The sequence below is a fragment of the Apodemus sylvaticus genome, chromosome 1 (genome assembly GCF_947179515.1).
Source record: "Apodemus sylvaticus chromosome 1, mApoSyl1.1, whole genome shotgun sequence".
Classification (NCBI taxonomy): domain Eukaryota; kingdom Metazoa; phylum Chordata; class Mammalia; order Rodentia; family Muridae; genus Apodemus; species Apodemus sylvaticus.
The window spans coordinates 4,703,703-4,724,856 of NC_067472.1; the positions used below are offsets into that span (position 1 = coordinate 4,703,703).

A 21,154-nucleotide genomic window follows, 5' to 3' on the forward strand; every position below is an offset into this window, starting at 1 on the left:
CGCTCCAGAGGAGCTGGGAACCCACTGCCTTTGGAGTCCGACAGAGTTTCCAGGACAAATAAAATTAAAATAACTACGTACAAATTAAAAAGAGTCGACTTAAGAAAAGCCTTCCCAGTTGTCCCACTCTTAAAATGAGATCAGCCGATTCGGCACGGCAGTGACAGCGGGACAGCGTTCCCGCCAAGAAAGACCGGAAAGGTAAAGAGGGTAAAGCAGTCCTCAGAGGAGACGCTTTTTTATGTAGGCAGTGAGGCCAGTGGTTTTGTGTTAACAACAACAACAACAAAAGCGTCCTGTGACTCTGGATGTGCTGAAAGTGCGGGCGCGAATGGAATGTCCCGCGAGCGGGGGAGGTGGCGCAGAGAGGAGGCAGCTGCAGCTGATCCCCAGGCTGCCAGGCCAGGTGTGCCCACGAGGGACTGCCGGGGAGCAGCGGGGCGAGCTGCAGAAGGGCACTGTAAGAGGCTGGCATTACTTAACCTGAGAATAATGTAGGGCCCTTTTACAGACCTTCTCCCACCCCAGATCCAAAGGCAAAGACGGGGAACCTGTAGATATTTTCTAGTACCTGACCTCTCTGGAGGTCTGCAGAGGTGGTGGATTGCTTTCAGGGCAGACAGCCTCTGTGTTGTGGAGTAGAGTCTCACGTGTTTGACCTTTGTTCACTGTGCAGGGTTTGATCCTATGATGGAGGAAGAAATGGACTGACCCAGGAAACTGAAGCTGGTTGTATCCATGAGTCAGGAATAAGGACAACTGTCCGTTGTAACCAACACCTATTTGATTATAGTGTGACTAGTTTTGCATTCAGTGAACTAGGGACTGGACTTGTGAATGGACCCTTGTCCACATGAACGAGAGCCAGAATAGCTTTCTAACCAATATATGGCGACCGTTTTCAGTTAAAGCCATTGAGCCTGGTACTTACCATCAGTGCTTAACGTTCAAGGCATTCTTGATTCTTATTTTTATAAATCAAGTTCTGGGAAGTTTGAGAAAAGAACCTGAATTAAATAATGTTACAGTGCAAAGAAAACCATGTAGATGGTACCCTGTGGTGGGTTCTCTTTATTGTGGTATAAATGGAACAGCAGGCGTTCACAGGTACTAAGTGGGTTGTGTGCCAATATCACCAAAGCTTCAGTTCCAACCACATTCGTTCGTTGGCTTTTAGTTACTTTTTTTCCTATTAAAGATTTGTTACAAGAAATGGGACTCTGAATTCACCAAAGACTAGTGCTGTACTCAGAAACCATCTTGCCATGTTAGAAGACACGTTTTGGGAAGAAGACATCTGGGACTATAAATCTAAAAGAAAACCCAAGCCACCACATCCGAATAATTGTTCTGAAAATGTTTCAGGATCTGTTGAAAAAGCAACAGATGGGAAATACCAGTCAAAAGGAAAAGGAAATGAAAAAAGAACTTTGGAAAACCCAGGCGAAACGGAGGACCGTAGAGTGTGCCTTGCAGAAACAGACAGTCAGATCTCTGCAGGTTCCAGTCAGGATTCAAGCTTCAGAGATGAGAGTCAGCAGTCTCAAAGCAAGGAGACAACACCAAAAAAGCAATGTAGACGTCACAGAGGGAAGCAGGTGACCCCAAAGGTGCGCCCAGTCTATGACGGATACTGCCCAAGCTGCCAGATGCCCTTCTCCTCATTGCTAGGTCAGACGCCCCGGTGGCATGTTTTTGAGTGTTTGGATTCTCCACCCATCTCTGACACAGGTAAGAAAAGGCCCAGCAAGACTCAGTGTCCCCTCAGGGATTATAGGCACTTGCAACCATACTGGACTTATGTGCAGGTTGGTAATTGGAACACAGGTCCTCCTGTACACAGCAGGTATTTTATTGGCTGAGCTGTCATCTCAACTTCTTCTCAGTTTCCATAACTGTCACTGAACCTTTTACTCTGTTTTTTCCCTACTTAACTCTTCATAAGGACGGTATAAATTGGATGGTGTTAACATTTTATAGATGAGTGTTCCTGCAGGCTGAATAAACAGGCCTATTTGTTATCCTACTTTAGAATTAGATAGAAAATTATAAATACATTCAGGTTTCTAGATATGGATGTGTTGTACGCATCCTGCATGTTAGTATACCGGAAGAGGAACCAGAATGTAGTCTGAGATGATTCAGTCTTGCAGAAATGTGCCAGTGACAAAAGTGATGCCATGTTTCTATTATATTTTAAGATAAATGTCATGCTTAACACATAGAAAATGCTCCTTGGACTATGTGGGGAATGAATTATGACTATTTGTTTTTAACTTATCTCAAATCTCCCTGTGGAAAGAGGATCTGGAAAGCAATCTAGAAGCATTTGGTATAAATGTAATGAATAGAACCTTGTAAAATTATGCTGGATTAATTTTTGGTGTTTCATTGTAGATCTGGCAACAGCTGTTAATGCAGCTAGCCACAGATATTAACATAGTCCTTAGAGGCGACCCCTGGAAGGCTAGACGTGGTGGGCCACACCTTTCCTTCCAGCCTTGGGAAGCAGATAACTGTGCCTTCAAGGACAGCCTGGTTTACATAGAGTTCCAGGATAGCCAGGGCTGTGTAGAGAGACCCTGTCTCAATACAAAACAAAACAAAATGGTGAACCCTGGTTTTGTGCCTAGTGGTTACTTTATAGTGTTAGTGCCATCAAGGTTTATTGTGTTAAATGATCTTTTTTTTTCCTTTTTCAACTATTCTCAGAATGTCCCGAGGGTTTGCTGTGTACCTCCACAATTCCTTCTCATTATAAGAAATACACTCACATCCTGCTTGCTCAAAGTCGAGATTGCAAAGAGCCTCTCAGCAGTGCCCCGAATGCCTTGGCTGCGGCGGTGCCAGATTCTCCTTATAACCTTGCGGGAAGACGGTCTGTGCTTCTGAAAACTGGGAACTTAAGAAAAGTGTTAGATGATTCTTTGTTGATGATGCAGTGTCTAAAAACATCTCAGCCTCCAGCTGAAACCCACAGGAAGAGTGCCTCTTCTCCGCGTTCTCAAATGTCACTAGCTCCACAGCATGCAGAGTTTGTTAAGAGAGACCAGCTGGTAGGAGGTGGATCGCCTCTTGCTGAGGTTGCACTGAGCAGCCAAAGCAAGTCCTGGAGTATGGCTTCACCACTGCCAGAAAATGACGGTGGTGGCTGTGAGATCTCTTATTCTCCGCTGCACAGTGACGAGGAGACTTACGACATCGACCAAGAGCTGGACGATTCACAGCAGGAACTATTTTATACCCAAAGCTCTAAAGACAGCAGCCTAGAAGAAGATGGCTCTGCCATCTTTGAAAACCTTCACGGTCCCTCCCCAAAGGAAGCAGAGGGGATCCAGCCCACAGTGAAGAGCCTGGTCACCCAGGCCGGGTGTGGTGAAAGCAGTACACTAAGTGACTCTTCCCAGCTTATCTCCCACACCTTGAGCACACTTTCCCGAGAGGACCCGCCACACACAGATGCGGCCTTTCTCTTGCTTTCACCTGCGTTGGCAGGGGGAGGTGCTGCTTCTAATTATCAGACCACTAAGGCCAAGCCAGATAAGCCAGAGAAATTCCACTCACCTGCATCAAGTCATCAGCAACAGAAAACATCAGCTGTTGGCAATCAGACTTCTCTGCCTTTACTTACAAGTGCCACATCAAAGCCACGTGAAAAGGAGGGAGCCGAGCATCTGCCTCTGCATCCAACCCAATGTCAGACTAGAGGGGCGCAGAGTAAGGGCCTTGGTGCTCCAGGTGCTACCTGTGCCTGCAGGAACGCACAGAAGCGCTCTAGCACGCCTCTTGACAAGCCCTTGGGCACGTCGCCTTCCAGTCCCAAGTGCAGCCCAAGCCAACCATCTAAGAAAGTAATGAAGCAAATGGATATAGGGGTGTTTTTTGGACTACCACCCAAAAGACAAGAGATGTCACCAAGGGAGAGCGCATCAGAAGGGCCAAATGCCAGTCCAGTTGTGAGTCCCAATGAAAAGAGGCCCCGGTTATGCAAGAGGAAAGCACGGAGCTCTCTGAGTGACTTAGAATTTGATGCAAAGAATTTAAGTGAGAGTCAGAACTCTGTGGAACTTTCTGGAGAGAGGATGCAACATCGAAGAAAGAGATTTAAAAAGTCAAATTCACCACGGGAAGGAACATACCAGAGAAGGTCAGGCCACTTCACTGACAATCCAGAGTTGGGAACAGTCAGCTTGAGCAAAGACAAAGCCTTTGTAAGACAGAATCACGGCCGGACGAAGAGAGGGAGCGTGAACGTTTCAGAGTCCTCAAGTGCAGGGGAATCGAGAAGGGCGTGTCCGTTCTATAAGAGAATCCCTGGTATGTTGAAATACCAACTTCAGCGTATCAAGGAAGACACAGCAATGTTTAACGTCATGTTCTTTGTCATTGGGTAGATAAGTTTGAAATAATTTGTGTAGGGTATATATTTCCTTTGCTTTTTATGATATTTTATGAATCTTTTAACAGGATTGGGGGTTGGAGGTTTTTACATTTTTTTCCCTCCATTATCAGCAAATTTGTATTAACCTGTACATTGATACTGTAATGGTTAGGTAGCTATTATAGATTACAGAAAGGCATGTGAACAGTGGAGATTCCACGTAACCTTAAAGACAGTATGACGTTGGTGTAAATATAACAAAGGCTAGTATCTGAGCACTGCTGGGAAGACGCAGGCTCGGTGGCTTGAAAGAAGGGGAGTGTGACAGGCCCCCAAATGCCAGCTTTCAAGCAGTGTGAGAACATAGGGATTTCTGCTTCTTTGTGTTCCCGTTGGATATCTGCCCATGCCTTCACAGATAAGTTCATGGGAAAGTTGAGCCCCAGAAATGAATTCCTAAAGAGAGCTAGCTAACTCTTCTAGTCGGAATATGCAGGGGAACAGCAAGGATACACTCTGCTTCTGATACTGCACAGGAATGCCTCACTGAAGTGGGGCCAGGGCTGGTTCTGATTTCACTGATCATTACGATTCGCTTTTTATACTTTACACGTGCTGCGTATTGGCCGTCTCGGTAGTATGGTGAGTCTGAGCCTGTTTGCCTGCCTATCAGTGGTCAGCAAGCACACTTGACTGTTTCACTCATAAGCACACTTTAGAACAGTGTTTCTCAACTTCCTTTTTGTTATTTTTCCTCTGGGGAGACTTTTGAGGCAATCCCTCCTTATTTCCTTCCTCCTCTGCCACCCCAAAATGGAACCCAAGGACTACAGATAATATTGCCTGTCTTTCCTTTTACTTTGACTCTTTGGAGAACTGCAAACTTTGGTACATTTTTGACCCCTGAAAGCCTGTCATTGTCACCCCCTCATTGGAATTCATGGCTTTGAAGTCCTAACTGGTTCTCTTCTCAGTGCTTGGTAGAAATTAGAGATTTCACTTGCCCTACCCCTAAGCATCTGTACCACAAAATATTGATCAGGGAAAAGAAATGATTGGTTTGGAACTTAACAGTCTTAAATTAGTTTGTTTGTTTGTTTGTTTTTTTGGGGTTTTTTTTGTTTTTTTTTTTGTTGTTGTTTTTTTTTGGTGAGACTATTCTCAAGCCTCTACACTGGAATATTTAGCAGAAACAGGAATTACTCTTACCTTTTGATAAATGTGTGTTTTTAAGAAACTCATAGTGAATTTAAAGCATAAAAGAGAGGTGCAGAGTGGAGAAGTCTGGCCTGGGACCCAGGTATGGGAGTGCCTGGCTCCTGCTCACCCCACTGCGGGGCATTTTGTTGCAGGGACTGGCTTCACCGTGGATGCTTTTCAGTACGGCGAGGTCGAAGGCTGCACTGCCTACTTTCTCACACATTTCCATTCTGATCATTATGCTGGCTTGTCCAAGGACTTCACGTGGCCGGTCTATTGCAGTGAGGTAAGTTTCAGTCCTCTAAACTCTGTGGAGTGATGTTGTGACTTTGAGAAACTTCGGTAAAAAATACAGTATTGAAAACTTAGAAGAGCCATCATTGTACTAGAGAAGATGGCTAAAGCAGATTGGACATTTAGGTTTAAAAATCAAATATGTCACTGTCAACAGATACAACCTATTTTCTACAAACAAGTATTTTATTATGTGAGAACACTAAGTGGTCTTAAGTGTACACACTAAGCCAAGTTTCTCTGAGTAAACATTCTTCTGAGTGCTTAAGTAGATACAGAGGCAAAATAATGTTAGGGAGCTTGTATCTTCCAGGTAAAGCTAGAGCGGCATTATTACCACAGCAGTGGTACCAGCTGAGTTTAGAGGAAGTCTCATGGTACAAAATACCTTGAACTGGTTGTTAGATTGTGAACATTTAACAGTTCCTGGGGGCTTCAGCTAGAAAGTCATGTAACCCTCACAGCCTAGTCTGGAGAGACACAGGCACCTCAGAAATAAGTATTCCGAGCTTTCAGAAAGTTCAGACTATCCAGAGCATGCCACAAGCTCACACAGGAGATAAACCCGCAGCAGAGGGCAGGGACCAGGTCAGGGTGCATTCTGTGTTTCCTGCTGGGAATGGTGGGCTTTTCCCAGGTGAGCAAGCAGCAGAGTGAGTGACACGGGTAGCTTACAGACTTGTCCCTGCTGTGGAGGGTCACATACATAACAGTGGGAAACCCGTGAGCACTGGCATGCCGTGGCTCTAAACTGAAAACGACACAGCACCAGCTTCTTATACACCCTGCCTTGCAGATAACTGGCAACTTGTTGAAGAAGAAGCTTCGTGTGCAAGAACAATACATCCATCAGCTGCCGATGGACACTGAGTGCGTAGTAGATGGTGTCAAGGTTGTTTTGCTGGATGCCAATCAGTAAGTATGAAGACTACTTCAGTGACTCACTTGCCACTGTGGGCAGCACGCCAGTAGCATAAGAGGTGCCTGCTTTAAATAGCATTGAAAAAGAAAATGGCAGAATGGTTGTCCGAGAGCTTAGAGCTGATAAGCTGGATTCTTAAACCAGAATGAATCCTATTTATACTTTCGAAAAAACAATTTCACTCTCAGGCTATATATAGAAAAAAATCTAACTTATATTTGTACAGTTGACTGGTGACACATTATATTAAAAAAAAACATTTTGTTACTAGTCTTCAAAGATGAAGTTCTCCATTTTCCTTAACATAAGTTATATATATAAAGTAAAATTTTATATTCTGTTTGGATACCAGAGGACTGGTTCTCTGCCCCCATCCCACTTTTAAACTAAAAAACAAACAAACAAACAAACAAAAACCATTCAATTTTAGACTCTAAAGATTTGGAAGGCCCGGCAGTGGTGGCGCACGCCCTTAATCCCAGCACTTGGGAGGCAGAGGCAGGCAGATTTCTGAGTTCGAGGCCAGCCTGGTCTACAGAGTGAGTTCCAGGACAGCCAGGGCTATACAGAGAAACCCTGTCTCAAAAGCAAACAAAGAAACAAAGATTTGGAAGATTTCTTTTTTCATTGACATGGATAGTAGTCTATTCTCTCTCTCTCTCTCTCTCTCTCTCTCACTCTCTCACTCTCTCTCTCTCTCTCCCTCTCTCCCTCTTCCTCTCCCTCTCCCTCTCTCCCTTTCTACCTTCTCTACTCATCTCCTTTGTTTTCCTTCCCCTTCCCTCTCCCTCGCCATCCCTATCCATCTGCATCTCTGCCCTCCCCCACTATAAGGTGCTATCAAGGTTCATGTTGCCCAAACACAGCTACTCACTGTGCTGCTTTCTGGGATGCGAGCCTATATCATAGAAACTGTAAGCATCATGGGAAAGAACTAAGGCAAAATCAAGATTTGCTAAAGTCCAAACCAATATTACCAAATTAGATTCTTTTTTTTTTAATGGTTTCCAGCTTTGCTGATATTTCTTTTTTGATTGCCAGTTTGAGTTCTGATGTTTTCTGGAGTTGTCATTATTGAAATGTTTACCACAAATCACACAGTTCACATAAACTATGCCATCAAGCTAGGGTCTCAGCAAACCCTTAGCAGACAGAAGTTGTCCTAAGGGCTTAGAAGCCAGGCCGGCCTGTCCTGAAGAAGGCAGGAGCTCCTTGGAGATGTGCACCCTGTAGACCTGAGCTACCTTCCCTGCACACTGGTGCCACTGATAAAGTCCATTCTCCTGTTGATATTGAGAGATGTACCCTTGCTCCTGGCTCTTCGTCTGTTCCCTGCATGTTCCTCTAAAATGTTTGTGTCCAGCTGTCCAGGTGCTACCATGATCCTTTTCCAGCTTCCCAGTGGTGCTGTCATACTTCACACTGGAGACTTCCGGGCAGACCCCAGCATGGAACGCTCTCTCCTTGCAGGCCGCAGAGTCCATACACTGTTCCTCGATACCACGTGAGAAACTTGTGTGTTCTCCCTTGTCCCACCGATAGCTATGTCCTGTGCTGTATGGCTAATTTAAGCATTTGTTCAGATCGTTTAAATGATGGTTTACAGCTAATTTATGTTTTAAGAGTGTTTATCAAAAGGATGCCATAAAAAAAACCTGCTAAAAGGCAAATTTAGAATTATAGGTCATAATTTTTTGTTATTTTAATTGAAAATGTTTATAGGACAGTCTTGTTACTAAAAAAAAAATGGGGGACAAACTTTAGGAAAATACCTTTTATTGTTTTTTTCTGAAATGTCTATATAGTTAATTGGGTATAGTTGTAGAGAGGAAACAGAGGCCACAATGGGGTTTTGCTTATGAGTATTGGGATTACTTTTACTCTTCTTTAAAAAGTAATTTATAAGTGATACCTTTGAATCCTTCAGTGATACAAATATAATCACCTAAGTGTTTATATTTAGATTATATGGTCTTAGCCTTATTAATTGACAGAAATTATATATATTTTTACTATACAATGTGATCCCATGTATTAAAATAACTCATTGATTTGTAGGATTTAAGTATATAAACATTTCAAGGATTCTTTGAATATGATATTTCAGTAAAAGATAATCTTCCCCAATAAAAGCAAAAACCCTAGAAGCCAGTCTTTCTGTGGCCATTCGCTCTCAGTGGCGTGCGTCCTTCTCTCCTGTGTCCTTTAAATGGTAGAGAAATTACAGAAGTAACATTTTTTAAAATGTAGTTTTATTCTTCATACAGTTCTGGATTTCTTTGTGTTAGAAGAAAGGACTGGGATTCTTTCTCCTTTTGGTACTTTTGACTAAGTACCAAAAACAGTTCTGAAAGTCATGGAAAACCATTTGGTCAGTCTTTATAGTGTATTATATTTTAGAAAAATACTCTTCATCTCAAAATATATACAAATAGCTAGAAGCCAGCCTTTCACCCGGGTGTTTCTGAGTACCCAATGCAGCTAGATCTGTCGTGTGTGTTTTAAAAGACTTGTTTTTATGATTTCTAACTCTATGTCTGTGCAAGTGCACGCACTTAGTGACGGTGCCAATGGGAACCTAAGCTGTTCGAGCCCCTGAGCTGGAGCTGCCAGTCAGGTTAAGATCTGTCTCTTGTGGGTACTGGGAACTGAACTCAGGTCCCCTGGAAAAAAAGTCTGCACTCCTAACCCATGAGCCATCCCTGTGTCTGCTATATTCTTGTGATGCATGCATTTATGTATTTGTGAAAGGAAATAACCATGTATATATTACCTTTAATTTGAAATACTATATTAAATTCATATTTAGCTTATTTATTAAGTAAGAATTCTTTCCTACAAATACAATCTCTTTCAGTTGTATTTTCTTTGATAGTGACTTGGGTTTTAAAAATAGATTCTGAGTTCTATCATTCATAAGTAAAGTGATCAACTGGGAAAATATATTCTTATTGAGAAGTAAAGTATTCAAACAACAAATTTCTTGAGGATGATAAAAACGTAATTAAAAAATGTATGGTGAAAAATTATTATTGTGCCAGTAACTAGAAACACGTATTTTCATTGCAGGCAGTGTGGGGCTGTGGTTTTAGTAGTTGTACTCCTGGTGTATGAACTTCACTGGTTTGTTTTCTTGTAACATAGCATCTGAGCAGACCTCTGTTAGTAAGAACTGCATTTCCTTGTCACAGGTACTGCAGCCCAGAATATACCTTCCCATCTCAGCAGGAGGTTATCCAGTTTGCCATCAACACTGCCTTTGAGGCTGTAACTCTAAACCCACGTGCTCTTGTTGTCTGTGGCACGTACTGTATCGGAAAGGAGAAAGTCTTCCTAGGTGGGTGGCAGCGGTGTCTAATTTACATTAATATATTATAGAGATCAGACTTGCGCGCGGACCCTTTCAGCCCTGCCCCTACATTTGATACTTATTTTCCGAAATGATCCAGTATTACCTTTGAAGTCAGAGGTAAAATGGAGAGCGTTCGACACCTTTAAACCAGGAGGCTAAACTTTACGGGAACCTTTGACAAGCGCACTTATCTTCCCTCTCACATCCATAGGCAGTCCGTGAAGCACTGAGGCACTCACTGCATAGCTGTACCGCATCATCCCTTGCCGTACCCACCAGCGAGCCAGCAGAGAAGTTCTTCCTTCCCATCTACACACACACACACACACACACACACACAACTAAAAATACAACTGATCTTAGAACAAAACTAGTAAACGCGGCAGATGGGAAGGAAGAACTTCGGCTCATGTTAAAGCCTGGCTTATCATGTCCTCTCTTGAGGCTGGCATGGCGTTATCACACTGAAGAACTGGGGACTACTCTGCAGAAACCAAACAACACATCTGCCACCTAGACAAAACGCAGGAAGACAGAAGCAATCACCCAGGAGCAAAAGTTAAATTGTTCTCTGAACTAGTTTTGTTCTAAGATCAGTTGTATTTTTAGTTGTGTGTGTGTGCGTGCGCGCGCGCGCTCATGCACACACACATTTGTGCATGGGAGTACAGGTGCCCACAGAGGCCGGGGATCACATCAGATTAACTTGGAGCTGGAATTCCAGGATCTGAGCCGCCCAGCTAGGATGCTGGGGCCTCTGCAAGGGCGTGTGTACTCTCACCGCTGAGCCATTTCAGCGCCTGCTTTCTATACTTGTTTTGTCGTTCTTAAATAATAAGTAACAGACTTTTAAAAATAAATTCTTTGGCTTTCTCTTTGTTAATTCCACATAGCTAGTGAGCAAACTCATTTGGCTATTTGTGGTTAAAATGAGAATTTTATTTTGTGAATTTGTTTTTTATTTGGTAAATTCTTTCTTTAAAATGTGAGAAAGTTATAACCTTGTTTGTGTAACAAGCTATGGTTTCATTGGTTTTTATCTTTTGCTTTGCCTACAGCCATTGCTGATGTCTTAGGTTCAAAGGTGGGCATGTCCCAAGAAAAGTATAAAACTTTGCAGTGCCTCAATATACCAGAAGTCACGTCCCTCATAACCACAGACATGTGCAACTCTTTGGTTCACCTCCTCCCAATGATGCAAATTAATTTTAAGGTAAGAATTCAAGATGTGTATCTTTTAACATAAGCTAGGAAAGATATTTATCTGAATATAACCCTAAGAAATTCTGTCAGAATGAAAATTTTCCCCCCAAGGAAAACATTTTATGTTTTTAGCCTTTCTGCGTGTATGCCTTTGTAGGTGATTCACATGCCCACCAGGACTTCAGACAGTAGACGATTAGCCCAAAGGAAGGAGCACAGACAGAGAAGCCTGTCCTATGTGGTCATCCAGACTTCTATTTTAAGGCCGTTTTCCCTAGTGGGTAAGGGTGAGGGAGGGAGTTAGACAGTTGTAAGCTCTTTTCCTCAGGCATGTTTTGTTCAGTTCTGATTTTGGTCCCTGGCATGAACTGCTGGTGTATCCTGTGTCCTGACAGGAAGTTCTGGTGTAAGTTCCCAGGGATAAGCTCCAACATGCCATATGAAAGGTCTAATATGTCACTGTGGTTTTGGGACCTATCTCTCAGATTTAAGTTCTAGGAATTTTTATTTTTTTTACATATTTGAATGTTTTTACACCTGCCAATGGAAACAGCAATGTTGTGTAATAAACATGATTTAGAACATAATGCACAAAATGTGGATTTGATTTTGCCATCATAGTCATAAAGTAACTTTCCTGAAACTTTTTAAACTAGGAAGCCTGTACCTTACAAATAACAAGATACCAGGAAAACGAATGTTCATTCCTTGGTGCATGAAGTGAAAGGTCAATTTTAGAAGTTACCTTCCTTAATTTATAATCCAGAAAATTTTCAGATATAGTCAAGGCAGGGTTGTTCACATTGGTAATTAATTGACTCAACCCTGTGAGCGTTTTTTAAGTTGGGAGCTGTGCACTCGGTGGAGGTCTCAGGAGATGCTCGTCAGAAGGACTGGCGCCTCTGTCCTGGAGAACAGCAGTGCTTTCTCATCCCCAATACAGCCTGTTTCTTCTGAGCAGGTTATCAGGACCGGGGAGCCAGTATTCAAGGTCCACAATACTCAGTCAGTATAATGGACACTGGAGGGTTAGAACCTTTTACAAGAGTGTTTGTTGGTGGATGCCATCTGCTGTAGAGAAGGCCAAGTGAGGGAAGGAAGGCAGACTTCCACCAGAACTGCCATGCTTGACCAGCACAGGACCGTCTTAGTTAGGGTTTTATTTCTGTGAACAGATACTGTGACCAAGGCAAGTCTTATAAAGGACAACATTTAATTGGGGCTGCTTACAGGTTCAGAGGTTCAGTCCATTTTCATCAAGGTGGGAACATGGCAGCATCCAGGCAGGCACTATGCAGGAGGAGCTGAGAGTTCTACATCTTCTTCCAAAGGCTGCTAGCAGAATACTGGCTTCCATCAAGCTAGGATTGAGGGTCTTAGAGCCCACACCCACAGTGACACACCTACTCCAACAAGGCCACACCTTCTAACAGTGCTACTCCCTGGCCCAAGCATGTATAAACCATCATGGGGCCTGTGCAGTGACATAATGACAGAGAGGCCAGACGGCAGAGAGCCGAGGAGGAGTGAGAAGGCAGTTCGTTACACATTGGCGGCCAGCCTCTAAGCATACTAAAAGAGGCACGGTGATGTTACATCAGGACGCTTCAGATCCTAAGCACAGTGAAGTCACCTTCCCACGCACTTGGGTAGCTACAGTAAAGCAGATAAACAGTAACTGCCATTGATAAGGGTGTGGAGAAATCCGAGCCCTGTTCTTTGCTATCGAGATCTGAAGTGATGCCTCTTGTTCAGTTTGCTACTGACCTGATCAGTCCTGGGCATATCTCAGTGCTACCTGAGAAGACATCCCCATGCATAAAACTGGGGAAATATTCACAATAGCAGCCATAGAGACAACCCCAATACCCATTAAATACTGAGTGAACAAATACAGTGTGAGGTGTCCGCAAGGCAGGATGCTCTTCAACCATGAAAAGGGAGGGGATAATAAAACATGTGACAGCATGAACTACGAGAAAAATATGCAAGATTGAAAAGGCAAACGCAAACCCATGTGTTGCTAAGTCTTTAGGCCCAGGACGCCTGCCCGGGTTTGGAGGGGAGACAGTGGAGAGTGACCACCGGGGGCAAAGGGCTTCTTTTCTGGGTGATGTAAATGGTCTAGAATTTGGTAATGGCGATGTTTGATTTTGTAAGTAGACTGAAAACTGCTGAACTGTATGATTTTAACACTGGCAGTTGCTGCCCAGAATCCTAGAGACAAAACAAACAGTGAATACACAACGGGGAGGTAGATGGAGACCAGAAGCAGGGCCAGCGGCTGGGAGCAGCCAGAGCACTGCAGAGGCTGGGCACACAGAGGCTTCCTCAGAGAACTCAGTGGTTTCATTGTGTTGAGACTGTCGAGAATCGGGTGACCCTGGAAGGGACATGGGAGGGGACACGGAGGGGAGGCAGTAAATGAAGTAAGGCTTCCCTGCAGCCGTGCCCCGAAACAGGGCAGGGGTGGCTCCTGCACAGCCTATAGCTTCAGGTTTCCTGGTGCCCAGGAGCTTCTTTTAGATTGTATTTTTATCGTTCCAGACCTAAACAGAAATAAATCTTGAGGCAACTGCAAACTTAAGTAGTTTTTATGCAGGAACTCAAACTGTCTTTCAGGGCAGATTTGGAAGCCTTTATTTCTGAGCACGATTTAAGCTGGCGTTCTTGAAAAGGGAGTAACCTTGCACTATTGTCTAAATTTTTAATACTCTCTGAGCTTATTTTACCACTTCTGGGAGTTGATATTAAAAATTAATCCTGTATGAAAAGGCTACTTTTTTAGGGCTCTCAGATGATGAATGTCTAAGAAAGATAAGAAACAGCAAGTGGAGTCCTCCTGGCACACCTGAAGGACGGGGCTGTGACACTCCAGGGCATGAGCCACACCTTCTTTACTTCCGCTGCCTGCTGTACAACTAGAGCAGATACCTATTGTACCTCTCAGGACTCTGTCCCATCCTCCCTGGAAGTGAACAGATAGAGGGGAAATCTGAAGCTCCCTAGTCTAATGGGCACAGAGGAGTGGAACCTGATGAGTATTGTGACGCCATATCTTATATCTCTAGATCTTAATGACTATGGCCAAATTTTTACCAACCCCAAATATTTGTACTACATCAGACATAATGACTTTCTTGTTGAAAAAGATAAACCCAGTCATTTTCAAGGTGTTCAGGGAATCTTTAAAGGGTTTTAGAATGTGGGGTTCATTAAAGTGCTTGCTGTACAAGGATTTGAGTTCTATCCCCAGACCCTTGTTAAAAACAAAACAAAACAAACAAAAAAGCACCTGGATGTAATGTGTGCTTTGTAGACCAGCAGCAGGAAGCAGACAGCTGAATCCCTAGGGCGCTCTGACCGGTAGCTTAGGAAACCTGACCAGCTTCAGTTACTGAGAGAACCTAGCAAGAAGGTAGATGGATCCCAGGAAACGACACACAAATCAACCTCCAGCCACTACCATTACATGTATCCCTGAACCTACACACACACAGCACACGCAATCACATGCATTCTCATATCTAAAAATAAAGGCTGAAACGCTGTGAACGATGCTCGTCCCAAGGTCTCACAGGTGTCACATGGTTGACTGCCACCTTGACTTAACCCTTATTGACTAAATGTGTTAAAACATAATACAGAGATGCTGGGGGGGGGGCGGGGTAGGGTGCTGGCATTCTGAAGGAAACCTTGGCAACGTTGCCAAGGCGCTTTTCTCACAAACTGGTTACTAACAAACATGGGGAGACAGTCATAAATCAGGGGTTTTGTGTTGACTAAATTGTTTATAATAACTTTCTGCATGAGAACAGCCCCACAAGTGTAGCTAACCCAGTGAGGGGTTGCTGGCAGCCTTTTCTGTAGATTTGGCACGTGTAACCACAAGTTTCTATTTGTAGCACTGGCTTATATCACATGTTAATTTTAGAATAACTAATTTGTCTCATAGGAATCAAAAATTGGTGCCGGTTTAATTCTTTCAGGCAGTTCAGGCACATGGATGGTGTGAGTGTGTGTGTGTGTTTGTGTGTGTGTGTGAGAGAGAGAGAGAGAGAGAGAGAGAGAGAGAGAGAATGCACACACACAAATAGAAATAGCTATGTTGGTAATGGATGCTGCAAACTAGACTCCAGTTTGTGGAACTACAAGTACAGTTACTATCCATGGTCTCTTTTACTGCCACTTCCTTTCAGACTGAGGGCAAAGTGGGGAAAGTGAAATGGGGGAAAATAGTAATTAAGCAAACAACGAAAACAAAAACTTGAAAACATACAATGCTAGGGATGTTGTAATAGAAACTTGAGTATTGTAAATCCAGCTCTTAATATCAAAGTTAGGAGCTGACTAGAAATGCCGTCCTTTCATGACAGATATTTTTATATTTTCTTCAAATTAATAAAAGCTTTTGGTTAGTACAAAAGGAAGCCAAGCAGGGCTGGTAGGCCGGCTCAGCAGATGAGCACTCCCTGTGCAGGCACATTCTGGCCTCACATCTCCAGCACCCTGTAAGAAGCCAGGGTAGGTGTGAGTGCTTGCAGCCCCAGTGCTGGGGGTGGCCACTGGCATACTCCAGGTTAATGACTGACGCTGACTCAAGGGACAGGAACAGGATATCCCATGTCTTCTATATACATCTCTACATGCGCGGGCGTATACACATGATTATTTCATCCACAAAGTGCATTTTAACTAATTCTACCCTTTTGAAATCCTAGATTTCAACCTTAAAACTCCAAAGCATTGACCTTCAGAAATATCCCTTATGTCAGCATCACCAGCCTCATGCCACTGTCACCTTCTGCTGAGTTTCCCCAGTCTGTCAAAAAGAGGTTTGTGAAATGCCGTAGTCGGTTATGACTTTAGCTGAGACACTTTAACCTACTCAACCCTTACAAGAGGAGCAGGTGTTGTGGTTTGAATAAGAGTGGCCCCTGAGGCTTATGTATTTGGATGCATAGTCATCAGGAAGTGGCATGATTTGAGAAAGACTACAAGGTGTGGAAGTGTCTTGCCGGAGTGGGCTTTGAGGTTTCAAAAGCCCATAACAGCTCAGCGTCTCAGCGCCAGCACTGTGCCTTCTGTGCCTGCTGCCATGCTCCCTGCCTTGCTGATAATGGATTAAACCTCGGAAACTGTAAGCAAGCCCCTAACTAGATGGGTTTTTTTTTTTTTTTTTAAATAAGAGTTGCTTTAGTTATGGTGTCTCTTCCCAGCAATAAAGCAGTGACTGAGGCAGAAGTTGGTACCAGGAACTTGGGTATTGCTGTGACAGTCCCCACCATGCTGTTTGATGGGGGTGTATGGAAGACTGCGGACGTTTGAACTAGAAAAGTAGTCGGACACTCTAAGTCGGGCTGGATGGGCCACCCTCACAGGGAGACAGTGCTGATGGTGATTTATTTGAATTGTGGGGGCCCAGCCTAAGAAGTTTCAGAGGGTAAGAAGATTACCATTTGTGTGATACTTCGGCAGAGAACATGGCCAGTTTTGCCCTTATCCTGAAAAATCTGCCTAGGCTAAATTAAGGAGTTTTGGACTAATGGCATTAACAGAGGAAATTTTAAGACAGCCTAGTAGTATTGACTGATCACTCTTATGCTGATCTACAGTGTGAAAAGGAGCAAGGTGGACAAAGAGAAATGCATGAAGTGCAGTTTGGGGGAAAGGGAGCTCCAGGAAGTGTGATGGAGCTGAGTCCAGCGCCCAAGGAAATAAAATGTTTAAAGAAAAGCCTGATGCTAGGTGGAATAAAGGAGTCGTGACTGCAGGGGAAGACCCCGCCCTGCTAAGCTTCCAACCTGTGAGAAGGAATCCAGGAGAAGCTCGAGCAGCCACTAGCTGCAGAGAGCAGTCGTGTGTGTGTGTGTGTGTGTGTGTGTGTGTGTGTGTGTGTGTGTGGCCAGGAGTGTATGAGTGAGGGACATCCCTGAATGCAGGTCCAGAGAGGCCATTGTGTGGAGCTGTAAAGGCAAAGCCTTAATTGCCTTAAAACCCCCAAGATGTTAGAGATGCCAGAGTCATGGGTGACCTCTGGAGAGCTGCAGACCAGATATGGAACCAGTTCACAAAAGCAAAGTGTGTCTCAGTCAACAACGTGGAACGGAGTTGGAGATCTGAAGAGCACTCTGATGTCGGACACAGCGTTGTAGAAGTTTGGGTTTGACCTGCAGCCTTTTAAGTCTCTCTGTGGCCCAGTATTCCCTCCCTGTGCACCTTTCCTACCTTTTGGAATATCGATGTGCAATCTGTACTGCCGTGTGTGGGAAATCTGTGATCTGCTTTTTGATTCTGATTTTACTGGGGGTTACAGTTAAAAGATTGCCGTGAGTCTCAAAAGACTTTGGGATTTTATAAAATGTTGAGACGGTGGTAGATTATTGGGACTTTTAAAGTTGGACTAAATACTTTTGCAGTATGATATGGCTACAAATGCATGGGGGCAGGGAGTGGAATGTGGTGATTTAAATAAGAATGGCCCTGTTAAGCTGAAATATTTGAATGCCTAGTCTTTTGGAAGTGGAGGTATTTGAAAGGATTAGAAGGTGTGGCTTTACTGGAGTAAATGTCACTGGGGGTGGGCTTGGTGACAGACTCAGTCCCTCTCTGCTTTTGGCTCAGGATATAGAACCCTCAACCACTTCTCCAGCACCATGCCTGCCTGCCTGCTGCATCCTCTTCCCTGCCATGATAATGCACCAGGCCCCTGGAACTGTGAGCAAGCCCTCCATTAAATGCCCTCCTTGGTAAGAGGTGGTCATGGTGTGCCTTCACAGCCATAGAACAGTGACCAAGCTCTGAGATGGTAGCACACATCTTTAATCCCAGCACCTGGGAGGCAGAGGCAGCTGGGAATTCGAGGCCAGCCTCATCTACAGAGTGAGCGTCAGGAAGGATGGTCAGGGCTACACATAGAACCCTGTCTCAAAAAAAACCTATAAACCAAACAAAAACAAAACACGAAAAGCAATGAGTAAGACTGAGTATTACTTGCGATTACAGTGGCCTGAAGACTGAGAAGAGTCCAGTCCACGTTTGAGGTAAATGCAAATACCCGAGAAGAATCTGTAAAATGTGGTCTGTACCGAGCACAGTGCCACCTCAGCTGGTTTCTGTGTCCCCTCCCCAGCCCCGTCAGCTTGTGCCCACACACTACGTGTGCTGCCTTTCTGTTTATTGTTATCTGGTGTCTATGCAGCTTTGGAGCTAGCTCAGATCTCGCTTAACCCAGCCACTTAGGTCCCAAACAACTCACACGGCTTCTTTCCAGGCCGCCTCGTCTGTGTTCCCCACGACTGTCTCTTTTGAAGCAGGACACCAGGTTGTTGCACGCAGGTATTAACAGCAGAAGCTGCCTGTGCCAGGTCTCTAACCTCGCCCTTTAATTCCGTCTCTTGACAATGACCAGCCAGTCATGCACTGTTTTCATTTAACAGGGTTTGCAGAGCCATTTGAAGAAGTGTGGTGGGAGATACGATCAGATTTTGGCGTTCCGACCGACAGGATGGACACACTCTAACAACATATCTAGCATAGCGGATATTACTCCCCAGATAAAAGGGAATATATCAATATATGGTAAAGTTATTCAAGCTTCCCGTCTCTTCAGTAATTTCTCCCTTTTATTACATCTCTTTATTTGTGTGCACATACCACGTGTAGATATGGAGGTCAGAGGACGACGACCTGCAAGAGTCAGTTCTCTCACTGGTCATCAGGTGTGGTAGCAAGCATCCTGACCACTGGCCCATCTCTAGTCCAGAGCCTCTCCCTTGGAACGCACTTTAACGCTTGTCTTACTTAAAAGCACTGTAAATCAACAGCCAAGAAAAACAGGTGGCATAGAATTTAGCCGCTCAGGAGTTTCCGTCTCTCTATAACTCCTGAATTCCTACCCAGTCCATTGTAAGCCAGCGTAAGAGAGATGGCAATGCCCTGATGCTACCTAGAGCAGGCCACTGCAGGCAACAGTGGGTGATTTTAGAGGAAATGATTGAATTACTCAAAACAGGCAATGCTGTGGTTTTATTCCATGGTCACAGGAAGATTGTGGCAGGAAGAGGTGGGTTAGATGTGGTGACGGCAAGGTAGCAGCTGGTGCAGGCTCCCTTTGGGAGGTTTACCCTCTCCCTCAGAATGTTGGGTAGAGATGTGCTGTGTGTCACCAGACCGCTGACTTACCTTCACTGAAGACTGGTTCACTCTCAGACCCCTCCATTGTTCTGCCACTCTGAGAAAAGACAAGAAAGGGGTTTTTAGAATTCCTTTTTTTTTTTCCTTCTCACTTTTGTGTATGTGAAGCTGGGCACTGGGGTTTCCTTACTCTAGGAACCAGAGGCCCCGTCTGTCTGTCTTCCCGTTTTCCTCATATTTCCTCCAGATTTTCCTGGCATTCACAGCCAAGGGAAGTGTGCAGACCAGTGGGTTTCAGGCTTCCCAACGCTGCGGCCTCCAATGTGCATGCCATCCTGACCCCAACCCACAGTTACCCTCACTGCTACTTCAGAACTGTAATGATGCTACTGTTATGAGTCATAGCGTAAGCATCTGTGTTCACCGATGGTCGTAGGACACCCTTGGACTTGTGTGGCTCCCAAAGGGGTCGGGACCCACAGATTTGGAACCACTGGTTTAGGGGAAGCCATAAATTCCAACTAAACATAACTCTAAAAATGTATGTGTCTAGGTATATGCATTGAAACATTGTGGTTTTGTTTTTGTTTTCTATGTGCCCTGAGTTTTATGTTATGTTAATGTTTTCATCTTTATTAGTCATAAAGACATCAAGGGTTTTTTTTTGGGGGGGGAATGTTGTTGTTGTTTGTTTTGTCTTTTTTCTTCAAGACTGTGCTTCTCTGTGTAGCCCTGGCTGTCTTGAAACTTGCTCTTTAGATCAGGCTAGCCTCAAACTCAAAGATCCACCTGCCTCTGCCTCCCAAGTGCAAGGTTAAAGAAGTGCACCACTACTGCCCAGCAAGACATCAAGTTTTATTATCATAACTAAAGCACCAGAGGGTTATTTTTTAGAGTAATATTCAAGATTGCTTTTCTATCTTATATTTTTTTACTTCTATTAGTTTGGTTTTTAGAAAATAATCTCTTCCCTCTAATGTTACAGGAATTCCCTATAGTGAACACAGCAGCTACTTAGAAATGAAACGTTTTGTCCAGTGGCTGAAGCCACAGAAAATCATACCCACTGTCAACGTCGGCAGCTTTCAGTCTAGGAACACGATGGAGAAATACTTCAAGGAGTGGCGATCAGAAGCAGGATACTGATGCTGTCACAGACGTCAGCTGGGTTCCGTGTGGCAGCAGTCTCAGGACTGCATTCCTCACTTGCTTTGAACAATGATATTCCCAAGGTGCTGGGTGCTTCTCAGAATTCCCAGTGACAGCTGGGAGCAGCTCTTCCCAGTCCCTTTCATTCTTAACCCCGTCCCCATGGAGGCCACAGTCATCTGCAGCAAACATGGATCCCAGACACAGAGCATTATCTATGTAATTATGAAATAAAACTTTTATATGATATGTATTCTTAAATAAAACTTAATATAGAACTCACCGTAGCATTATTTTGATAGATTTTGTTATTGTCTTCTTTTCTTTTCAGTAGAACAACTTTATCTTCACTGCAAAAATGAATAAAAAGTTCAGAGTTCCATATGCCTCAAGCCCCATTATAGCGTCCTCTACCAGAATGTAGATGCACTAACTTCAGTGTGTGTGTGTGTGTGTGCCGACACTGTAAAGCCATCGTCTGTGGCTTGCACTAGGATTCAGTGGTGGTGGTGCGTAT

At 44.1% G+C, this 21,154-nt stretch overlaps 1 protein-coding gene across 9 annotated transcripts; it reads left to right on the top strand.

The window, feature by feature from the left end:
* Positions 1–101: 101 nt before the first annotated feature.
* Positions 102–20,919, top strand: Dclre1a (DNA cross-link repair 1A). Of its 9 annotated transcripts, none has more exons than XM_052182859.1 (10): positions 102–201; positions 677–1,731; positions 2,713–4,317; positions 5,734–5,867; positions 6,672–6,790; positions 8,161–8,301; positions 9,989–10,134; positions 11,208–11,362; positions 18,792–18,933; positions 20,474–20,919. In XM_052182859.1, exons 2-10 carry the CDS (start codon positions 1,266–1,268, stop codon positions 20,632–20,634), a joined length of 3,069 nt encoding a protein of 1,022 aa, XP_052038819.1. In that variant the 5' UTR covers positions 102–201; positions 677–1,265; the 3' UTR covers positions 20,635–20,919. The 9 variants fall into 9 exon arrangements, 8 of the variants coding, with proteins under 8 accessions (XP_052038819.1, XP_052038861.1, XP_052038848.1 ...); XM_052182901.1 differs by lacking the exon at positions 20,474–20,919 and adding an exon at positions 18,358–18,395 and having other exon boundaries at positions 18,792–18,875; XM_052182888.1 differs by lacking the exon at positions 20,474–20,919 and adding an exon at positions 16,074–16,187 and having other exon boundaries at positions 18,792–18,865.
* The last annotated feature ends 235 nt before the right edge of the window (positions 20,920–21,154 follow it).